The sequence below is a fragment of the Elgaria multicarinata genome, chromosome 3, assembly GCF_023053635.1.
Source record: "Elgaria multicarinata webbii isolate HBS135686 ecotype San Diego chromosome 3, rElgMul1.1.pri, whole genome shotgun sequence".
NCBI classification, from domain to species: domain Eukaryota; kingdom Metazoa; phylum Chordata; class Lepidosauria; order Squamata; family Anguidae; genus Elgaria; species Elgaria multicarinata.
The window spans coordinates 108,966,895-108,988,380 of record NC_086173.1 but is presented as its reverse complement, the minus strand read 5'-3'; the positions used below and the strand labels follow the sequence as shown (position 1 = coordinate 108,988,380).

Below are 21,486 nucleotides of genomic sequence, written 5' to 3'. Positions count from 1 at the left end.
GAAAAAGCAGCTCATCTGCCCCCGTATGCCAAAGTATGCTGGATAGGTTCCCTCAACTTGTGTGTCAAAACCAATAAACCTAAGAAGTAGTAAGAGCTTGCATGGCATAGTGCCATTTCTCTTTTAAGTGACGGGTAGCTGCCTCTGCAACCCCCTATTAAATTATTGCAGAAGAACCACTGTCTAATAACATCTGCTATGGGATGTGGCAACAACTAAGCTTTCCCTGCAATTCATAAATCAGGATCTTGTTGCAAGTTTGAAAGAAAATATACCTTAGGAGGTTAATAAAGTGGAAGATACTAAATCGTTATGGACTTCCAAAATAAGTGAACTTTTTATGACACAAGATTGCAAGTAAAGTAACTGTAGTATTGTAAAGATTACACCATGTGGGGCCTTCCTTTACAGGGGAGTCAACACAAAGTAGAATAAGCCCATAAATCGAAAGACGGCCTTTATAGAGAGGTGTCCAAATTTGAAATGATTGCTTCATCCTATCAATTGCTATGTTGGGGTGCAGTTCTAGTGACCCCATTCTGGGTCCAATCTTCCCTTCAGCGCCACTGTCTCCAGGCCCTGATGGAAAGAGAGAAGGAACAGAATGTCCCTGCCCCTTTCATGTGCAGCATCCAATGGCGTCTTTTGTCCACAACTGAAAACGGATGGTTAGGGGCTAAAAATATGTTCTTAAATAAAAATGTTTTTAAATAAAAATAAACAAATAGGGGGTTCCTGGTTTTGCCGCACTTCCCGGCAATGGTGCAGCCTAAGCAGGGCACAAGCCATTGCATGATCACATTGGGGCATGCTCACCAATCCCATTGCTCCGCTTTAGCCTCTTTAGTTTGAAGCTTCCAGCCAAAGGTGGGCTGATGATAAAAGGACTTTTAAAACTGTCATTTTAAATGTTTAAATATTGGGATATATTGAATATTTTTTTTTAACTTTGTATGTTTCTATTTATAGGTTTTAATTGTATCTGTTTTAAATTTTGTAATGCCACCTTGAGGCCCAGCATTGGACAAAAGGCAGGATATAATTGTAATAAAGAAATAAATACCAACCTCCGGTATGTTTCTGTGATGGGGATCCTCAAGTCCTGGGTCTTCTTTGTGCCATTAAAAGTACCTACCTTGAGAAACCTTGATCTACAGTGGTTGTAATACAATGGCAAGTAATAGAAACTTCATACATTTCCATCTTAACCTTGTACTCCTGGGGCTCATGTTTCTTTAAGAGGGAGTGGTAATTCACTGATGTTGGGTAAAGTTGGCAAATGTACCATTATTCCTGATTTTGAACTAGTACTATTTTAATCACAGCAGACACTCAGTAGACCATGGTCTAATTCCACCTGCTGGGATCTGTTTTAAGAATGAGAGTAGCATTGTGAAACGTCTAGCGAGCTTTGGGAAATATTGAAATATAATAACTAACTAAAATATTGGGCAGGTTCTCATGACCCAACAACTTACCCTGCGAATAAGTTATGCAGTGTGGGTTTTTCACAGAACAATCCGCGGTATGCCCGACAGATGATCAGGCTCACCATGGGTTATTCTCCCCCTCCTTCCATGGACCTCCAGCTGGTACTGTGGCAGAACCTGTCTTGTCTGCCCGTCCCATCCCCCCCTCCGATCACAACCGCTTTTCTCACTCTGGCGCTTTTTAAATTATTATTTGGGGCTGTTCTATCTATCTATCTATCTATCTATCTATCTATCTATCTATCTATCTATCTATCTATCTAGTTTCATCCCCTTTCGCAGTAACTGCAGCAGTAAATGGGAGAAACAAAAAGGAAGGGGGAGCCTAGATCTCCCCTTTCTTGCGCAGATGGAGACTTGGAAGACTGTTGAATGGAAGCAGGACACTGACATGTGCCAGTTCAACACCTAAACCCCAGAGGATCACCTTGGCAAATGGGTGATATTGCTTCTCCCAATCTTTCCTCCTTTTTCTGACCTGTAACTGTCAACGATGTACAAATTAGCCTATATGCAGTCTCATCTTGTCAAATTCCTGGTATGTTTCCTACTGGTCTTTGCTCCCTTTGACAGCTGAAACATACAAGGGCAGGTATAAATATTGGACAGCCATAAGTGGGGTGGGGTGCTGCCATCTTCTTTTCAGGCGGCCTCAAAAAATGGTCATAATTGAATCTGGCCTAATTTGAAATGAAACCACCCCATTCACCCCTCCCTTTCAAGCACTGCCAGTATTTATTGCAATTCTGTCCCAAGAACTTGGAAAACATCATTTTAAAGACCCATTGCTATGCTAGCTAGAATATCTAGACTAAGGTATAGTGAAAGGATTGGATCCAGATCTGTCCTTCGGTCTGTGGAAGAAGAATGCCACTCATGGAACGGGACATCTGTATCCTCGCCTCCCGCTTCATTCTCCTGCGTGCTTTCCAAATCTGCTCCAGAGGGCTTCTCCAGAGCAAACTCAGAGGACACATCTCAGCTGCAAGGTGGAGGACAGGATGCAGAAGTCCCATTCCACAAGTGCTAATTTCCACTGGCAGAATGACAGATCTGTACCCAACACAAAATGTGTTAAGTGGTGATATGATGGTGATGGAGATCCTGGCAACATAAGTAATAGGGGAATCTAATCCCTCTTGGGAGCGGACAATCCTTGTGATGATGAAAATGGTGTTTCCCATGTTTTCTTCCAGAATGATATCCTTCCTGCCTCTACTGCTTTTCCTGTCTTCAGGAATCCTAATTGCAGTTTCAACTGCAGTCCATTAGGCCTGAGTTGTTAGTAGGACTATTCACAACACCCCATCCTGGGTTATTTAACCAACAATAAAGCTGCAGTGCATGCAGGGCACGTGCAGCTGCCATTCTGAATGTGCAACTCCCACTCGGGTGTTGTCATGTCATGCAAATCTGGCAAGTGTGGGTTATACAAGGTGCATAACTCATGGTCTGTTTTAACATTATGCGAGGGTTGTTTAACCTTCACATAGCTCAGATTCAACAGGTGTGCATAACCCGACAACCCTTGAGTGGGATCTGGGTGAGTAACTTGCCCACCGCTGGCCCCATGATGGGCCATGTCATGTCATCCAAACCTGTCTGCTGTGAACTTGCCAGAAGAGCAAGCCTGCTTCTTCTAATCCTGTGGTTACATTGCAATTGCCTGCATTGCTACATTGGAAGATAATCATAAGTAACTTATCTATCTGTATTAAGTAACTTTGTACCTTTAGCTTTGCAGGATGATATTGTTATTTGTAAAATGGGAGGTGTAGGATTTATCACTTGGAAGCCCCACCTTTGGATAGCCGTCTTGCTTCCTGCTTCAAGTTATGAAACTTCCAGCTGTGGTTACTCCATTGCAAACCTAAAAATATGTGTATCTACGTGTGTGATACACACACACACACACACACACACACACTTACACTTAAAAACTGCTGCTGCTCCTATTTTTAAAACATCTGGTAGAGATTCAGAAATTTAGACATTTCCCTGGTATGGAGAAAGTGATGAAGAAAACCTTTAACTGCTAAACTTATGCAGGCCGGATGGTTGAAAGCCTAGGAGCAGGGGGCATTAACGATAAGGTAGCAACCCTCTTAATTGAGGCCACTTCACACATGACACATTTCCTTTCTAGATGTCACAGTCATAGAGGAAATGGTGGAGAATTTGTTTAATATTGTTCTACCCTGCTTTTTGGGCAAGCCCTCACAAGGCAACTTACAACAAAAATGTTAAAAACAAAACAAATAGAAATACATGCAGATAAAAAAAAAATCTTCAAATTGAGAAGATAAAAAAGAAGAAGAAGCTTGAAAGAATTTTTAAAATAAGTATTTTAGGGCCATGAATTCCCACGGAATCCTTGGGGGGAGGAATACTGCAAGTGTGGGGCCATCATAAAAAAAAGCCCTGTCTGTGGTACTCACCAATTTAGGGTGCAGTCCTGTGGGTATAGCCCCTTAGGTATTGCTCATTGCAGGACAATTAAATTGTGGGGAAAGTCCTATTCATACCAATGGACACTGAGGGCTGTGAGTAAAAGTCCTAGGCCCCTGTTAAATAGTTTTGGAACCAGGAAGCATATGGGCCTAAGCCTAACATTGTCCCAGACTGCTAGCTTACTAATTGGGATTAATCAATGTGATCAGCAGCTGCCCTGGCTTCCAGTCCATTTCCAAACCCAGTTCAAAGACTTGGTTTGCATGATCACTGCTACCCACTGTGCAGGTGACTATTGTGAATATTCAAGCTTTGAAGGGCAAACACCATGCCTTATTGTGACATCTGAACCTGGAGTGTGTGGGTTGGTAGTGTGATTTAATGAACCATCTGCAACCTGTGGGCTGTTTTGATGCAGACTGTGTGAATCAGCTCACTGTGTTAATGTAAACCTTTATAGCCTCAAATGGCGTGGGATAAACATATTTAAAGGAACATACTTCCCTTAGATTATCTTCACAGTTTGTCTTCCAGGTGCCTCCTCATTTATGGAATGACCTCTCCAAGAAGGCTTGCCTATCTTTTCAATGCCAGGCAAAGATCTTTCCTTTCTCCCAGGCATTTTAGAGACCTCCCCCCCCCTTTTTTAGGTTTTATGTTATTCTCTATATTTATATAATTCTACGCTTTTTAAAAAACTTTGTACTGTATTTTATTCTGTTGGTAGTTTGCCCAATGAATATTTGTTACTGGGTAGATTAGGGTTAGAGTATTACTTCTGATGGTGAAAGAAAGCACTGTTTCCACTTTTGCATTTCTCCTATACCACAGTGCCTGTGGTATAGTGGAAAAGCAGGGAAGGAAACACTCCTCATGTAGTGCTCAGATCTCAATTTTGTGATGTAACCAAAAGTAGATGCAGCAGATTAACAGCCTCGTGTAGAAAAGCCCATTGACTAAGACTTTCTTTTAATTCCAGGCATTTCACAGCATATGATGGGATGTTTTAGTGTAACAGGTCTTGGTAGTTTCATTGTCAATTTTTAAACTTGTTTTTGAACTTTTTTAATTTTTTAATGTTAAAGAAGGTTATTTTATGTTTTATCATGCTATGAACTGCCCAGAGAGCTTTGGCTGTTGGACAATATAGAAAGGCAATAAATGAATGTTATAGACAAGTATTTAGCAATATAACTATATAGTCCAGAAGACAAAGTGCTTCATTTCTGTCAAGTATTGTGTTACAGTGATATATATTTTCTTCCGGTCAGTTACTAACCATGGGTGATTTGAAGTTAGAGTAAATAGAAAAAGAATGTTTTAGATCTTATTCAGGCTGCTTGTTAGAGAAATCAGTACCACAGTGCATACACATTCTGCAGAACAGTGCTTACTACCAGGTATAGACTTTTGCTTTTATTAGGTTACAGGAATTATGGGTAACATGAGGTCATGCATGGCACTTTACAAATTGAATGTCACTGTCAACAGGTTGCAAATAATTGTACAACAGACGTGAGGATACAATGATATAGACACATGTAACTTTATAACATGGGTTCATCCTAGGGAATTGTTCTTAGTAGCATATCCGAATGCTACATTCCACTGATGGAAAGCTTGCTATGGGAAGAAAGCTGCTTTAGTTTCTCATAAGGTGAAAGAGGGTCAAGAGCAAACACCAGTGTGAAGCTGTATCCTAAAGATCTTGGGACAAGAAAGCAGGTTTCACGACTGTAGCCTTGCAGGACAAGATACTTTAAATAAACAAATAACATGCAGTGGGTTGTTGAGCACTGGAGAAAACTGTAGTGAGAGGAATACTTACAACATAATGGTGGGTGGTTCTAATGTTTTCACAAAGGAGAGGCCAATGTGATGACCTAGTGCATTTAATGGTAAGGCCACAATATCACAGTTGACGAGAACTTTAAGCGTTCTGCTGTATAGCTTTTCCTCTTGGCTTTTTTTTTAAAGTGGCTTTTTAAAAAATATACCTGAAGTGTATCTCATTATAGTTTCTTTTTTTAAAAAAAAGCATAACATATTGCTTAATACAACAGTTGGAACAGCAAAGGAGGACCATTCACGAATTAGGTTTGCGAAATGATGTTCATGATAGACTTTTAAACATGTTACAGACGCACAGAATCTGACTCTACATGGCTAGTCCGAAAAGAGGCTGGCAAAAGATTTTCTCAAGTTTCGGATGGTTTCAGCTTTTGCTTCATCCTCGTTCACGGATGATCGAAAGAAGGACGACTCCGTGAAGTTGAAGGCATTGGTCAGAGACTGGGATTTGCTGCAAGATAAAACAGAAACCAAATCCACAGCAAGGTTAGCATATTTGAAGCTTCCAAACAAATGCTGTTATCCTGTGATTACTGGTAAAGCCACCCTTCAGGATTCCACTTATAATTTCATATAATGGGCAGGAGATATAGGCTGTGATCCCTGTATCTCCTTCTCTCAAGAGATAGATGGTCACCATTGCTAGCTTTGACACAAATGGTCATATGTTTGGAGCAGACAATATCTGGATTCAAAGCTGACCACGCTGATCGTCCCTTCAGCAGTGTAGGCAGAGTATTAGACTATACACAAAATGTAACATACGGCAACCTCTCTGAAACTCAAAAGAACTGCATTATGCATCAGAGTACACATTACATCAAAGTGTAGATTAAATTCTGGACTAGGGAATGTTAAGAGTGCTGAGGTCCCATTGAAATGAATGTAGCTTATTCCTAACAGTGCTTATTGGAAAATAAGCCTTACTGGTTTCAGTGAGATTTCATACCTGATAAAATAATCCAAAAGATTTACGTAAACTAAACTTATCCCACATTGTGTAGTGCAATCCCTAGGTGTTTGCTCAGAAATAAGTCCTGCTGTTGTCAACAGGATTTGCTTCCTAGTAAATGTATTAGGATTACAGCCTTAAGGATACTTATCTTTCTGTGGATTGTATCCAAAGTGTGTAATCCTGGTGAATAGCAAATACCACTTGAATGTTGCAATTCCAGATGGTACCTCAAAACAAATACATCTACCTTACCTCTGTAATACTCAAGCCACTTTCCCTGGAATTATATTTTTCAATTTAATAGGACTGGACTGAATGCAAGTTAGCAGATTGTGCGAATAGTAGCAAACACTTTTCTGCCTGATTTATCCTATACAATCGAAGGCTGGTAGAAGGAAAAAGCTGTGAGGCCTCCACATTATGTGGCTTGTGCTAACTGTACTATATGCCTCACCATGAGGCAGCGATTCACAGCTGGCTTGTTTTGAACACACACCTTTTGTCAAAAGTCAGAGCAAGCAGTGCTGCCTGTGTGTGTTCAGTCTTTCCTTTCCATTGTACCAGGGTTTAATATTCACTGAAAGGAGGGGGTGGAAAGGCAAAGCAGGACTTCACTTGATTAGAAACTCAAAAATAAATGGCCTAATTAAATATTTATTCACAGGCTAATAACCTGCATGCACATGTTAAGCAACAGCACGTGGGTGAGAATGGAAGGCACGGAAATGCCAAAGAGAATGAGTACAGTTAATCCTATTGGCAATTGGGTTTGATTTATTTATTTATTTTGGAAATTGGAATATGAATTGGAATAAGCCTGTTACTTCCCTTCAGTAAGACTTGATGGCACCCTACATGGCTATAGCTTTCAATTGTTTTTGGAATGACCTCAAGATGTGCCATGCCAGGAAATCAAGGACACTTAACCATGATGCTGGCCTTTCCAGGGGTATGACTCTGGCATTGCAGGCTCAGACGTCTTTTAGGACTGGGATGTAAGCAGAGACTTTTTAAAAAGTTACATTTGAATAATGGAAGATTAAATCTCATTCAAGAACAGAGGTATGGAGAAAAGGGGAACTGGAAAGTTTCCAGGCCAATGTTCTACGACTGTTTAACTTTCACATGATTTTACAGTCATTCTTTTGAAGTTAGAGAGGTCCTTGGGTTGGATCCAGAATTGTCTTTCCGCCAGCTGAAGGAGACCACTAGCGGAATGGGACTTCTGCATTCACTCTTCTCCCCTGCAGCCGCCCTTCAAATCTGTTCTCGAGGATCCCCCAATCTTCCACTGGCAGAAGAATCATTCTGGATCAGAGGCCTTACCTTGAAAGTATTTTAGTGAGACAGTTCATCTTGAGGCAAGCTAACTCTAATACTTAGTGATTTGGAAAATAATATCCATTTGGAGGTATGTGGATCCCACTGTAACCTCTACAGCATCTCTCTCCTAGCAGCCCCATGTCTGGGTGCTTCTGCGCTATGCATTTACCTATTCACTAGGGCCAGAGCCATGCTTTGTTCACTAACTATTTCTTTTATTCATTTATGATATTTATATGACACTCTGTAACAAAAAGGGGTTACAGGGCTTCTAAACAACGGTGCTATCAGATTATTGTCATGCTGTGCTTTTTCTGTATTCCTTCAAACTTTGTTCAAACCCCCAAATCCTGATGTTTAAAAAAGAATGGGACAGTGGTGCAATCTTCAAAGGAGTGGGCAGCCTTAACACTGGTCTTCCATCTTTTTAGTGTGGTATGGATGCGTGTAGCTATGTACAGGGCAAGCGAGCCTATCAACATGCACCTATAGCTCTGTACCTTTACAGTTGGCACCATTTTAGCTGTGTATTTTTAATCAGCCTTTTAATATGTGTGTGGGTTTTCCTGATGGGGGAAATCATACAGGCACTATATAGTTAAAACCATCAATTTAAATACAAGTAAATACATAAAATAAGTTTACATGCATAACTAAAAGCCTTTTAGGATTTGATTTTCTATTGCTTCTGTTTACAGTGTATTGTTTTTAATTTTCTGCTTGTTAATTGTTGCTCTTTAATTTTTGTTGCTAGAATCCACATTTTGTCTACTTTACAGAGAAAGGTGAGATAAACAAATATTGGGTTTGTGATCTGCCAGTACAAAGATTTTGTTGGTGTGTGCACATACTGGAATACCATCACTTCTTGCTACTGTCTTGCCTATTGACATTGGATGTAGTGAATCCTCTATTTCAGGACTCAGTAGAAGAAGATGCATGGCTTAGAGTGAAGGTGTTACAGCGTGTCTGGGCTTCACAATGTGTTCACAATGGGAACAACTTCACTAAAGAGAGGTGGAAGGAGAAAATCCTGATTAATGTTCGTTACGCGTGGCTGTCTGTACTCTATGTGTTTATGAGTAGTGTGTGAAAGCTATACTTGGCCAGAGAATGTGTTTTTCTGGGAATCTAAGATGAGCACATTTGAAACAGAAATGCAGGGTTATATCACTTGTAAGCCCAGAAGCAATTTTCCTTTGCTCTGAGATGGCTTTTGATACTGTCCAATTTATTTGATTTTTCTGTCCTCAAACCCATCACAAATAATATTTCTTTCCTTTCTGTTATTACCCATCCATAGTCATGCTTTAAAATTATGAATTCCATAAAAATCAAAGCCTGCAGCTAAACTTTTTTTACTTAACTTATGGGTTCCACTAATGATGGATTTGGGTTCGTTGTATGCAGTACTGGAATGTATTACTTGTGTAATAAATGTGGGTATACCTACACATTGCCTTGGAAGAAACATTTTTGGCAAGAAAAAACATCCCATGGGTTTTAGTCCAGCCTTTTAAACTGGAAAGCTGCTGTTGTCTGAGTGGCTGCAAGGTTAAAAGTTTAAGTAGATAAGGCTTTCTCCTCACCCCCCCCTCAGCAGCTGTCTTACAGACAGCACATCCAAACATGAGTCAATGCCTTTTGGGGTGGTGAGGAGATATAGAGGATGACACATTCTCAAATTTGGCCTAATATGAGCAGAAATCTGCATGTATTGCAGGAAATGTTGCTTTTTCAGCAACGTTTTCTTCTCATTGGAAAAGTTCCTGTTGCAGGTCAAAGAGAAGCAGAGCTGTTCTAAAGGTAAAAAAAGTCTCTCCTTTTTCCTTACAGAACAGGAGATTTGTACAGGTTACATTCAAACCTCTCCGGCAAACTGAAGCCATACAAAACAAGTGCGGAGAAAATAAAATGAAGGCCTTACTTCAGTTGGGGATGTGACTGAGTCTTCTGTGGTGGAGCTGGTGAAGGCTCAGTCTCTGTGCCTGTTGCTGGCCCGGCATGTGAAGGACCCGTGGCCTGGGCGCAGGGTTGCTGAGTTGCAGGGCCAGGTGGTCGTGGAGGCAGGGAACTTGAGGGCTTTGCTGGCTGCCCCGGAAGGAACACGCGCTGTGGTTGCAATGGCTCCTGGCTTTGTGATTGGATTCCTTGGGGTTGCACAGGGCCCCCTAGGTTCAGTACAAGAAAAACTTCATAATGTATCAGTAATTTTGTACTCGCTCTTATATCCAACACTTTAAAATATAAACCTGTAACCAATAAAGTTCAGTGTCGTTAGGATGCCATAAAGTCACGTTTTGGCACTCATTGTCATTAGCCATCCTGCTGCATAACTGGAATGCTTGCAAACCCCCACACCAATACTGAGGTGGTCTGAGAAAGGGTATTACTCTGGCAGTCACGCCTTTTTCTTTGTGATCCACAGGATAATAACCATCTAGAGCAGACTACATTAATGACAGCATTTCTCCGTTTCACTTCTAAGCGTCTGATAAGCAAGAACCATATCCTAAATTGCTCTATTCAAATTGAATGCAATGGGAGTTACAACTAGGAGAAGCCAGGTTATTAGTATGTATAGTAATATACACCAAGGCATAAGACAATATCAGCCCAAGCTAGTTATCTTCTTGCTATACTTCAAGCTTTGGGGGTCTGTTTTGCTTGTTTGTTTTTAAATGTCATATAGAAGTGTATACTTGCCATGGCGATTTAATGATACTTCAGCAGCTATTTTGAAAAACGTGAACCAGGTACTGCTTGAGTGACCTACAGTGAGATTATGAGGGAGCAAACCTATTCAGGCCTTGCAAGATCAACCCAGGGCAGCTCCATATTTTAGTAACCTAACCGATATTTAGCTAACCGAGGCTGAACTGCAGACATTTGAAAGCTCCTTGAGTGCATGCCTTAGGCTGACGTCTGGCTTCCTTTTATAAAGCTATGTAAGCAGTAGATTTTAAAGTACTGCTGAATCTGCATCCCTGGACTTCTTGGACTGGAGCCAATTTAGTCCCAGTGACCTTAAAGGGTCCAATGGCTGGATCCAAAGTAGTTCAGTTTAAAAAGATTTATAGCTTGCCTTTAAGACTTACGATGCCAACAAATGAATGTTGTGTCCACCATTGTACAACTACATAGCATTTCACCACCACTGCCATTATAAAATTCTCTGGCTAGGATCCAAAGTATCATGAATTTAGTTCCATGAGCCCAAGGAGAACTTAAACTTGTTTTTTTCTTGAACATCACCCCAGGCCAGTGGCAAAAGAAGTTTGCAATAGAATGTGAAAAAAAAATCCACTGGGCTAGTTCAAGCCCCTCATGTAAACCTCAGTAGTAATTTGGATCCCAGACTTGCTTGCAAGGGCTTCCCCATTAACTTCAGGTTGGGGTAGGGGGGGACAAGCTCTGTGCATGCAAAGAGGGGTATGCAAAGAGCTGGCCTCTCCAGGAAAGTGATGGGGAAGAACACTCTCGGAGAAGTTCCATGTGTGCCTCAGAGTGCACACTGTGCTCTGGACTGGGAAGAGGGAGCGATCAATATTTGCATATGGCAGACATCAAGGTGGAAGACAGATCTCTACAAAAGACACTGTGCCTTTCTTCTGAGTATGTTCTCAGATGGAAAGGAAACACTCGCATTGTACAAATCATGAGAGAGGTTTGTGCAGCACACTTTACGTTCTGATATTATCAGCTGATTATCAGTCTATTAGAATGATGCCACATCATCACTCAGGCTGGATACTTTCTAACTGAAAAATGAACTAGTAACACATTTATTCAGCACATGAGCTGTGCTTTATCTTGTATGTGATGTCCACATGTTGTTTTGACTAGAAGATCTACCAAGAATAGAATACCTATGAAAACTTCACAGTTCTTGAAAAATCTTTTCTCCTCTCTTTCCATAAACCCCAAATAGCACCTCTGCATGAAGGGCAAATACAGAGTGAACATTTTAGATGATTTAGAAAATCAATCAAACAGGATTTTACAACTGATCCTGAGGCAACCTTGATGTTTCACATTCAACTATGTGAGGATATTGAAGTACCGTATTTCTTCGATTGTAAGACGCCATCGATTGTAAGACGCACACTAATTTCAGTACCACTAACAGAAAAAAAAAACACCTAAGACACACCCGCGATTCTAAGACGCACCCCATTTTTAGAGATGTTTATATGGGAAAAAAGTGTGTCTTAGAATCGAAGAAATAGGGTACATGGCAAAGAAATTTTCTCTGTGGGACTAGTTATATATCCCTCTTCATGCAACATGGCATGTAAAGGGAATGTGTGTGAAAGAGGACTCAGGATCATGTCTGCTGGTCCTGCCCAAAACCTAAGTATGTTCGTGAGAGCTTGTGAACAGATGCTATATGCGTTCAAAGTTAAATGGGATCTCGGACTGTGCAAATGCTTGTATGCATGTAGGTCTGTTCACAAGCTTTAGTGAATGTGTATTGGTCATAGGTAGAATCAGCAGGCGTGATCACACCCACACTCCATTTTCCTTATAATTGCCATGCTATATAAATCAGGGCTAGTGTGTTCACTTGGAGGTTTTATTTTCAATACATTGCGAGGTTTTGAATTTGGGCCATTTTCGCAAAGATGTTCTGTTTTGCATCCTACTAAAACAATCATTCTTTAATTGCTTAGCTTTCCTTTGCTGAATTTAAAAGATTTCCCCCCATTTGGGTATGGAGGCTTGTATGCCAGAAACTATACACTGAAGACAGATGTAACTTTTTTTTATTGCACATTAAGCTGTACAAGATATTTCACAAAATATATACTGCAGTCACACTTCAGCATTTGCTCACTTTCTTGCAGCTGGTTTGGTACAAAAAGGCAACAATAATAATAATAATTTAAAAAGCTTTTACTAAAAAAACAAAAACAAAAAACACACACACCAATCCCTTGGACATTAATCCTACACTGTAAAATATCAGCTCCCAATTTCCCACAATATTGCACCTAAGCATGCTAGCATGCAGAGAGACATTTTGGCTTGCTTCTGATCTGTGGTAGGCAGTAACTGGTGTGTGCCCTTCTAAGACCTTTTGCATTAAACGTACTGAAGTCCTGCTGGAATGCAACTCTTTTTCTCTGTGGTCTGCTCACCACACACACACACACACACACACACAAACACACGCAGAGCCCATAAACAATGCACAGAAGCACCTGTAAATACTCAGACTACTACATGCAAAAGAACAATCATGGCTTGATATTAATGGCATTCAGTCAGCAGGCTCACTTCTTCACCCCAGAGCAGGAAGCTGTTTTTGTTCACTTGGACTGAGATTTGGAGGTGAGAAGGACGGGGTGTGTGTGTGTGAACCTGTTGGCGAAGGGGATGCACTCATTCTACACAACCAAAATCATTGGTGTAGTTATCAAGAGACCGCTAACCAGAAACAATAACCACAAAAGCGGAATGTTCTTATTATAATAGACCAAAGGAAAGAAAAGGGCAGAAAACTATGCCGAAGCACTGAAATTGTCATTAAAAGCATCTTATAATTCTCAGCTCATCAGCCTGAATTGAAAGAAAATGACCACTTGGTAACCAAGCTAAACTTTTTGTGGCAGTGTTTGCAAGGAAAATAAAACCAGACCCTGACATTGTTTCACAAGAAAACAGACTTGTTTGTATTAACCTAGGGACTACTATTTACCTTAGTATTAGACTCTAATTGACAAAATACAATTCTTTCCCTTGCTCACAGCTAGTTCTACAGTATGCTTGAGTTGCGCACCTCAGTGCTTACAGGCGAGATTTTCTGCAACAGTTTAACTGCCTGCCTGGGTATTGCTTGTAAGATTATGCACATAGCCATTGGTTATGTGACAGTCATAAGCAATTATGGCTATAAGAAAGTTTGGTAAAAATAAAACCCCTCAGGTCACCTTGCTTTATTATTTACACATACTTGAGTCACAAGTATGACCTTTTAAGCCTAAGCCTTTTACATTCCTTCAAATATTCTGTTGCTTATGCTCAAAATAATAGAATAGATCATAGCTGCATTGTTTTTTATTTAAATTGCTTGGCAATAACCTCAGCTAATATAGAACAACATAGCCCAATGATGAATCCATGAACTTCATTTCTTTTTTTAAAAAGCCCCAAAACAGTATAGTGTCTAGCCCAATGTTGGAAAAGAAGATGATTAATCTTGCAAGGCTTTTTAATGGCCTTGTTGACTTTTTCTATCAAACAGCTGTAGTTTACCTGAATTATGTAGATAAGGAATTTCTGGTAAACATTTGCTTTAGTTTTGTACAAGACCACATGGCTACTTTATAACCACCAAAGAAACTCTCTAATTGAACTTAAATACATTCAATACCCTCACATTTTAATCAATATTGCACATAGGTGGCCCATTTTATAGCACGGAGGCTAATAATTTAAGCAGACTTTTTTTAAAAGTCTGCATTGAAAATACAGGATATTTATGTATACCTGGAAATAATTATTTCATATATCATAGGAAACAAAATAAAACACTAGTCTTTCATTTTACCTATAAGTATGAACTCAAAACTTGATAATCTATATAAAATTATAAAAAAGATGCCTCATTCAACATACTATTAAATGAGACTTTTAAAATATCAGAATCCTCTTTCTACATTAATCATGCACATTAAAAAAAATAACACACATACTCATAGAGTTAAGCAAAAGTATTTAAATCTCAACTTGGGTTGGTTAGTCTTTTTACCCCACAATATAGAATACTTAAAAAAAAAAATACTGTCTAACCATCCAGAATATACGGTCGCACTGACTTGGTAGAGGCACAATTCTTGTACACTGTTGACAACAGCCCTGAATCACAAGTTATACAGAGAAACGTAAGTAAGCATTACAACACAAACATGAACAGATAAACAACCAGACAGTATAGTTGACACTGCATAGAAAAAAACACAGTCCAGGTCAGCACTGAAACAATGCAAAAACTGCACAAAAACTGGTATTGTTTGATTCCTTTCTTTCTTCCTTTTTTTGTTTGTTTAACCCCCATGTTTAATCTCAATAATTTAAGTAGCCTGGACTTGTTTTGGTCCTACTGCAACGCCATTACAGTCGAGAATGTACTGTAAACAACCTTGAGGAGGTGGTCGCTGGGGTGGGACTTTGTTTGGTTCTGTCTCCTTAAGTGATCCACTCTGCAAAAATAATAATTAAAAAAAAAGAAAGAAAAGAAAAACAGAAGAGAGGTTAAAAGAAGTGGGCTAAAATAGGAGTCACAGCTAGGAGATTGTCCTTCTTGTCATTAGAAACTTCTTCCTAAACCTTAAGAACCTCCTATTAGGTACAAACCATTTCTGAGGGCAAGGCAGATGTGATGCTAAATGCTTTATTAGGAACCATGAGTGTGTCTTTAGACCAGTGATATATGGCACGCTTGTGGTTGGCCACTCACGGAAGTTTGTGAGTCCTTTAGATGTCTTCGTCAACCTTCAGGGCCTCTCCCACACCTTCCTCTGGAAAGCTCACTCTAAAACCCCCCTGAGATATTCCAGTCCTTTAGAAATAGTGCAGGTTTTCCCAGCGTCTAAAGCTGAAGTTACACTATAAAGCAGCCAATTGATGGCGCTGTCCCATTCAAGGCTATGAGCACCGAAAGGAGAGGCTGAGAACGGGGCGGGACCAGCCTTTATAGGCTTGGCCCCGCCCCTGCCTCACATGCCATTTGTGCCTACACGTGAGGTCTTTATTCCCCTCCTTCCCACCGCAATTGCCAATTCCCCCGCTCAAGCTGTACCGGCTGAACGGGGGTAATGGGCTTTTCAATTGCAAACCAAGGGGTTGGCAATTCAAACCAGGTGGTTGCCCCTCTCTGCTCATGTAATGGAGGCCATCATAATTGCGCAAAGGTGCAGTCCTGGTAAGGCAGCGCGATTTCCCCTTAATGTAGAGATGCTCCATGTCAGGCTGCAAAGAACCCCAATTTTCATTAAAACTGTAGCATACATGGAGGTGTTTAACTCTATCCTCCCCCGGCTAATATCGGCCCACCCTGCACGGCTGTTATCCTCAGAAAAATAAAAGTGAGCTAACATCAGTGCAGGGGAGGAAAGAGTTAAATCTACCCTTCCTGCCTATTGCAGTCCCAATGAAAATCAACCCCCCCTTCCTGCTTGCTAACAATTAAGGGGGGGAAACTGACTTGTTTCTGTTTAACATCAACTCTAGTTTAGGCCTGTGACATGTACCACATTTGCTTTGGATTTATATTCGGGTCTGCACAACTTGTGACCCATCAAGCTGAATTCAGTTCAGCAGCCAAAACAGGAGATTTATTGAGCCCTTGAAAGTCTGTCATATATAGTTGGGGACAACATTCAGTCTGATAGCAACTGAAGTACTCAGAATGAAATACTTTTTGGCCTGGCTGTCCATGCTATCACAAAAGGCACACAGTGAAATGTTCTTCAGAATACAGGAAAGAAATAATTACAAGGCAACATCTCTCTCAAGGCGTGTAGAATCTGTTTTTATTTGGCGACACGAGAGAGAAATGACTGTATATTCCATACACTGTATTTAGGAAGTTCAGATGTAATGCTTCTCAAACTACAGTATGCAAATTTGCTACAGATTTGATTTAGGAAAAGTCAAACACATACATTGTCACCTGTCAGGAACAAAAGTTGCAGAATGCTTTTCTAAAGAGAAACGGAAATTAATGTATACGTATGCTTATAAGAATTATTGTCTTATTTCTTCTAATTTGTATTTGGAAGAAAAGAAATAAAGGTGAAACTAGATTCGCCACCATTCATACAATTAGCAATTGCAAGAATGGCATTTTAAAAAGTAAATTGCTAGTTCATGGGGTATGCTCTAGGTGTATGTGTTTTGCCCCCCACTGTGGTCCTGATCTGGATTGCTCGCTCACACCTGATATTTGCATTGGGGGGAAAGCTCCTATTGGAGAGAATGGGAGCTCCCCCACCCAGCGTCTCTCCTTCCTAGGACAATGAGTAGACACACTGTGCAAGCAGGGTCTAAGAAGCAGCCCTTAGACCAATACAAATCTGTCCAGAGGGTACCAGAACATTTGTAAGATCTACTCCAGACTGGAACAATCAATGGCAACTTGGGGGGAACCTGCCAACTTTCTCTGGCAAAGAAGATGCTATGTGTCCTTTTGGTCCTTGTTGCTGTATCCCCTATTCAACTGGCACACAGGAAATTTTGCCTATTCTGACCTGGGGCTTGACACAATCTTCTCTGTCATCTGTTTAGGCAAGCATAACATAAGTGTTATTCATGGGACTGAGGAAAACTAATACGTTGTTGGATACAGACTTATTTGAATTTGCCAGAAAGGGGAGGACTAAGGGACTCACTATATTCCTCAAACGTTCTTGGGTGTGATGAAAACCCTCCAGTGTTTAAAGTCTTTACCAAGCCAATAGATCTACAATCTAAGCTTAATATAGTCCATCTCAAAGGAAATGCCTTTGCCTTAAATTAGGCTTTCCAGCATGCTAGCTCCTACTTCCTGTTCATTTCCTCAAACACATGTTTTGTTTAAGTTTTTTGGAACCTTCACTTGCACACTTTCCTACGGATGCACTTGTGGCTGGCTAATCAGGGGCTCCCGTTCCCTGCTTGTATTGTATCAGGCACAGAATCCTTCTTTACCAAACATGAAGACACGTCAGACCCCCATGTCACCCATGTCTACCTGCCTAGACTGAACCAAAAGAAATTAATTAGTATGACACGATTTAAGGGTGCTAGCTTTTACTCAGAAGGGTTTTTTTTTAAGGAGATGAAATCTTTCCCTTGCACATATATGCCTATCAGACAGAGCAACCAAGCCTTGAATATTAAAAGAAGCCAGATTATTAAAATCTCAAAATTGTTTGCTATAGTTCACCCAAGGGAATTAAGTATTCTCAGAAAACCATGCATCTATCAAAAGTTTCAGTGACCTTAGGCTTAGATCCTATGGATATGAACTACTCTGAGGCAGCAAAGAATGGGCTTGTTAAATGGAGACAGACATGTCCTGTTTTGTTGCCAGTCAGCAACAATACCCGTTATAAAAGTTTCCTTCTATCTGTTAGGAGCTTAGGTTGTATCTGGGGTGTCCAAAATGCTTCCAGGGGCAATTGTTCTGCAGTTTAAACTCCTACCATATCCCAGGGTTAGGCACAACTCACTGGTTTTGATTCATGAGTATAAATTGGATGAGCTGTGATGACTTCAAAGCCTTGGAACTTCAAACCACATCCTGGCATGCAAAAATGGTCACAGACTCAAAGGTTCGCATGGGTATCTAGTCAAGGGTTAAATGCAATATTCTCAGTTTACAAATTAAAGCACTTCCCTGCTAGAACTAGCACGGGAGTTCTCCAAACATTCTTTAGATATTTTGGCGTTCCATGCAATGGAAGATCCAGCAGTAGCCCTGAGTACCCTAAGGGAACCAGCATGAAAGGGACAGTGCAGATTAGCCCTTAGACAAAATACCCTCTGAGATTACATGCCTGCTCAACACATTCTGAAGGGGAGACAAGCTAAGAGACCTTCTAAATGTGGTGCCTGCACGCCCAGACTGACAGAAGCAAGATAATCCTCAAAATTTGGCTCTGGAGGACAGCTCACTGAACTGAGTGAATGAAGCCTGGGAGGGAAAATTATTCTTTATTAGATTCAAATGCAGCCAGCCTCTGGTTAATTATGCATTTTATATCTACTCACTCTTGACATCTGCAGAAAGTATTATAATTCTGCCCAACCTATCATCTCTTAAATAGCAATAGCTGTAAAGCTGTACTGGAAGCCAAGTGCTGCCAGGATAATTGCAGTAACTGGAGCTGCCCATATTTTCTGTTGTGTTGCCTCATAGTCTGGTGCTGCGAGATACCGTGCTGAGGCAGCACTCATAAGGTTGAGCCTAAGGCACCTACACCAGTGCTGTGGCAGGGAAGGGCTACTGAACAGGCACGTGGCAGCATTCACGGAGGAGCCATAGAGGCCAGTACAGAAAAACCTTCCAAAACACCATAAATGCAAGTGAGAAGAGAGAGTGCAGAGTGTGCTTGGACATCTCTGCTCTGCTGGCTGAGCCTAGGATTGTGCTTCAGCTAGCATGGCTGACACTCCTTATGCTGACCCATAGGGTAAGAGTCTCAGAAAACTGGTCGGAGTCTGAGGGCCTTGCTAGACCTGCCGGCTTACGCCGGCAGGGAGGTGGGGCTGAGGCGCGCTACCACGCTTCCAGACGCCGGAGCCACAGGGAGGACGGAAGCCCTGCGGCGTCTGCCATTTTTTTTTTGTTTGTTTAAAGGGGCCGCGGGTGGCCCGAAGACTTCGTGAAGGTAAGGGGTGTTTTTGTAAAAACAGGGGGGGGGGGAAGGATGGGAGGGTGGGTGGGAAGGGGGGGCGGGTGACAGAGGGAGCGCCGCTCGCTGCCGCTCGCAAGCGGCGGCGGCGAGCAGCGCTCCCTCTGTCACCCGCCCCCCTTCCCACCCACCCTCCCATCCTTCGCCCTCCCCTCTCTTTCCCCCCTGCCCCCGGGCCGATGGGCACAGCGCTCATACAAGCGCTGTGCCAGGCCAGTCCGCGGCTTTTCGCGGCTCCTCGCGAGTAAGCGAGGAGCCGCAAAAAGCCGCGGAAGTCCCCACACTTCCCCCAGCCCTGGCCTGAGGCCGGAGCTGGGGGAAAAGCGCGCCATAAGCGCATTCGCTTATGGCGCGTTGGAGGAGGCCTCAGCGCGGCATGCCTCCGGATTCCCCTGTGCGTCATCTGGACGCACAGCAGGGAAACCGGGTCAGAAGGCGCGCTAAGGCCTCGTCTAGTAAGGCCCTGAGAGGTTTCCTCAATATGGCTCAGTATGGGGCTCCCCAGGTCAGCATTCTTTCTCTAGCCTGATTCAAATCTTTCAGGAAGTTTAAAAAGCAGATTCCCTATCTTCCATTCCCCATCTTCCATTCTTAGCCTTTGGCGTTATAAGGAAAGCCCCAACCAGCCTATCTAATGGCTCTAACTACCATGAAGGTTCTAACATCTTTTTCTGAAGTTTAGACTTCAGAAAAAGTTTAGATCCAGGAACTGTCTTTTGCAAATGGAAAGGACCATCTGTCTGCGGAAGACCTCTGCTTGCGAAAGGTCCTTCCCCCTCCCCTTGATCCACATCTTACTCCACCCATCAGGGTCTCCGGATTCCCTGTGTAGCATTTGCAGGGGGCTGGAGCGGCCACCATGGGAAGGAGGCGGCAGGGAACTCCACTTCCACCACAACAGTTGGTCCAGCTTAAATCTGAATTCCATATATTCCCACAGGTTTTCTGTGCTATATATTTTATTTCTTAACTTTGAACCATCTATCTATTCATTTCAATGGATACCTTCCTTGAGTATTAGGATTATGTGTAAGGGTAGGTCACTGGTCCTTATTCACATCTTCCAATCTTCTATACTCCGCAGTTATATTCCTGATTAGTAGTTTCATTTTGAAGCAAAAGAGCCACAATGGGATCTCATTCGACCTTCTCCTGTGAGAGATCTCACTGCATCTTGAGCCACGAGAGGTTACATCTTGCCTCATGGTTTACATGCATATTGCAGAGGATACGCATGAAGAAAATGCGTGTTTATGAGACTGCCATTCAGTGTGACATGCTCTTTAATAAATGGTATTTAACTAGATTAGAGACATGAACCATTTTCTATTCCTGAAGAAGTGCTTTTTCATTATTCATAAAGTTGAGCTGCAACAAAAAGCAAAGCAAAGCAAAGCACCAATCTACTTATCTTGCTGCCATATAACAACACCGCCATCTGCTGGTGCATTAAGCCAACAGACATACTGGTAACTCTCTGTGTCCACAATGCCTGCCTCTGTTGCTTACATCAACAGCCAGGGCCCACCAGCAGATTGAACATGGTGGCGCACCTGCTGAGGGCCCACAATCCAGCAGGGGCCCCTTGGACTCGCTCCTCCCCTTTATCGTTGCAACTCGCTCGTTCACCTGCCTCTTGCTCTGGCCCAGACAGCGGTGGTGCTGTGAAGGAGCAGCAGTAGATGCCACTGCAAGCTGGCTGGCTGGCTTTCTGCCTATCAAGCACCCAAGTGCTAACGATAATAAGAAAGAGGGTGGGGGTGCAGTAGTAGCCGGTGACAATGGCAGTGAGAAGGAAGATTGACTGAGGAAGGGGCTTCACTGAGGGTACCTTGTCCAAGGCCCTTTCTACACCTAAGGGTTATCCCAGGGAAATGGAGGGATCGTCCCTGCCCGCTCCCGGGATCCCCTGTGTGTCATTTGCATGCACAGGGATGATCCCGGGATGATCCCTGGAGAAAAGGCAGGTGTGGGAACGGCCCAAGAGCACCCAAAAATCTGGATCTGCCACTGC

At 42.0% G+C, this 21,486-nt stretch overlaps 1 protein-coding gene across 1 annotated transcript in view; it reads right to left on the bottom strand.

The window, feature by feature from the left end:
• Nucleotides 1–5,323: 5,323 nt before the first annotated feature.
• SYN2 (synapsin II) overlaps nt 5,324–21,486 on the bottom strand; it is a 240,503-nt gene continuing 224,340 nt past the window's right edge. The window contains exons 11-13 of the mRNA XM_063121222.1: nt 15,215–15,275; nt 9,998–10,241; nt 5,324–6,243 (exon numbers count right to left, since the gene is read on the bottom strand). Coding sequence (XP_062977292.1) covers nt 6,108–6,243; nt 9,998–10,241; nt 15,215–15,275 — 441 coding nt within the window. The 3' untranslated portion in view covers nt 5,324–6,107. The remainder of the gene's footprint in view (nt 6,244–9,997; nt 10,242–15,214; nt 15,276–21,486) is intronic.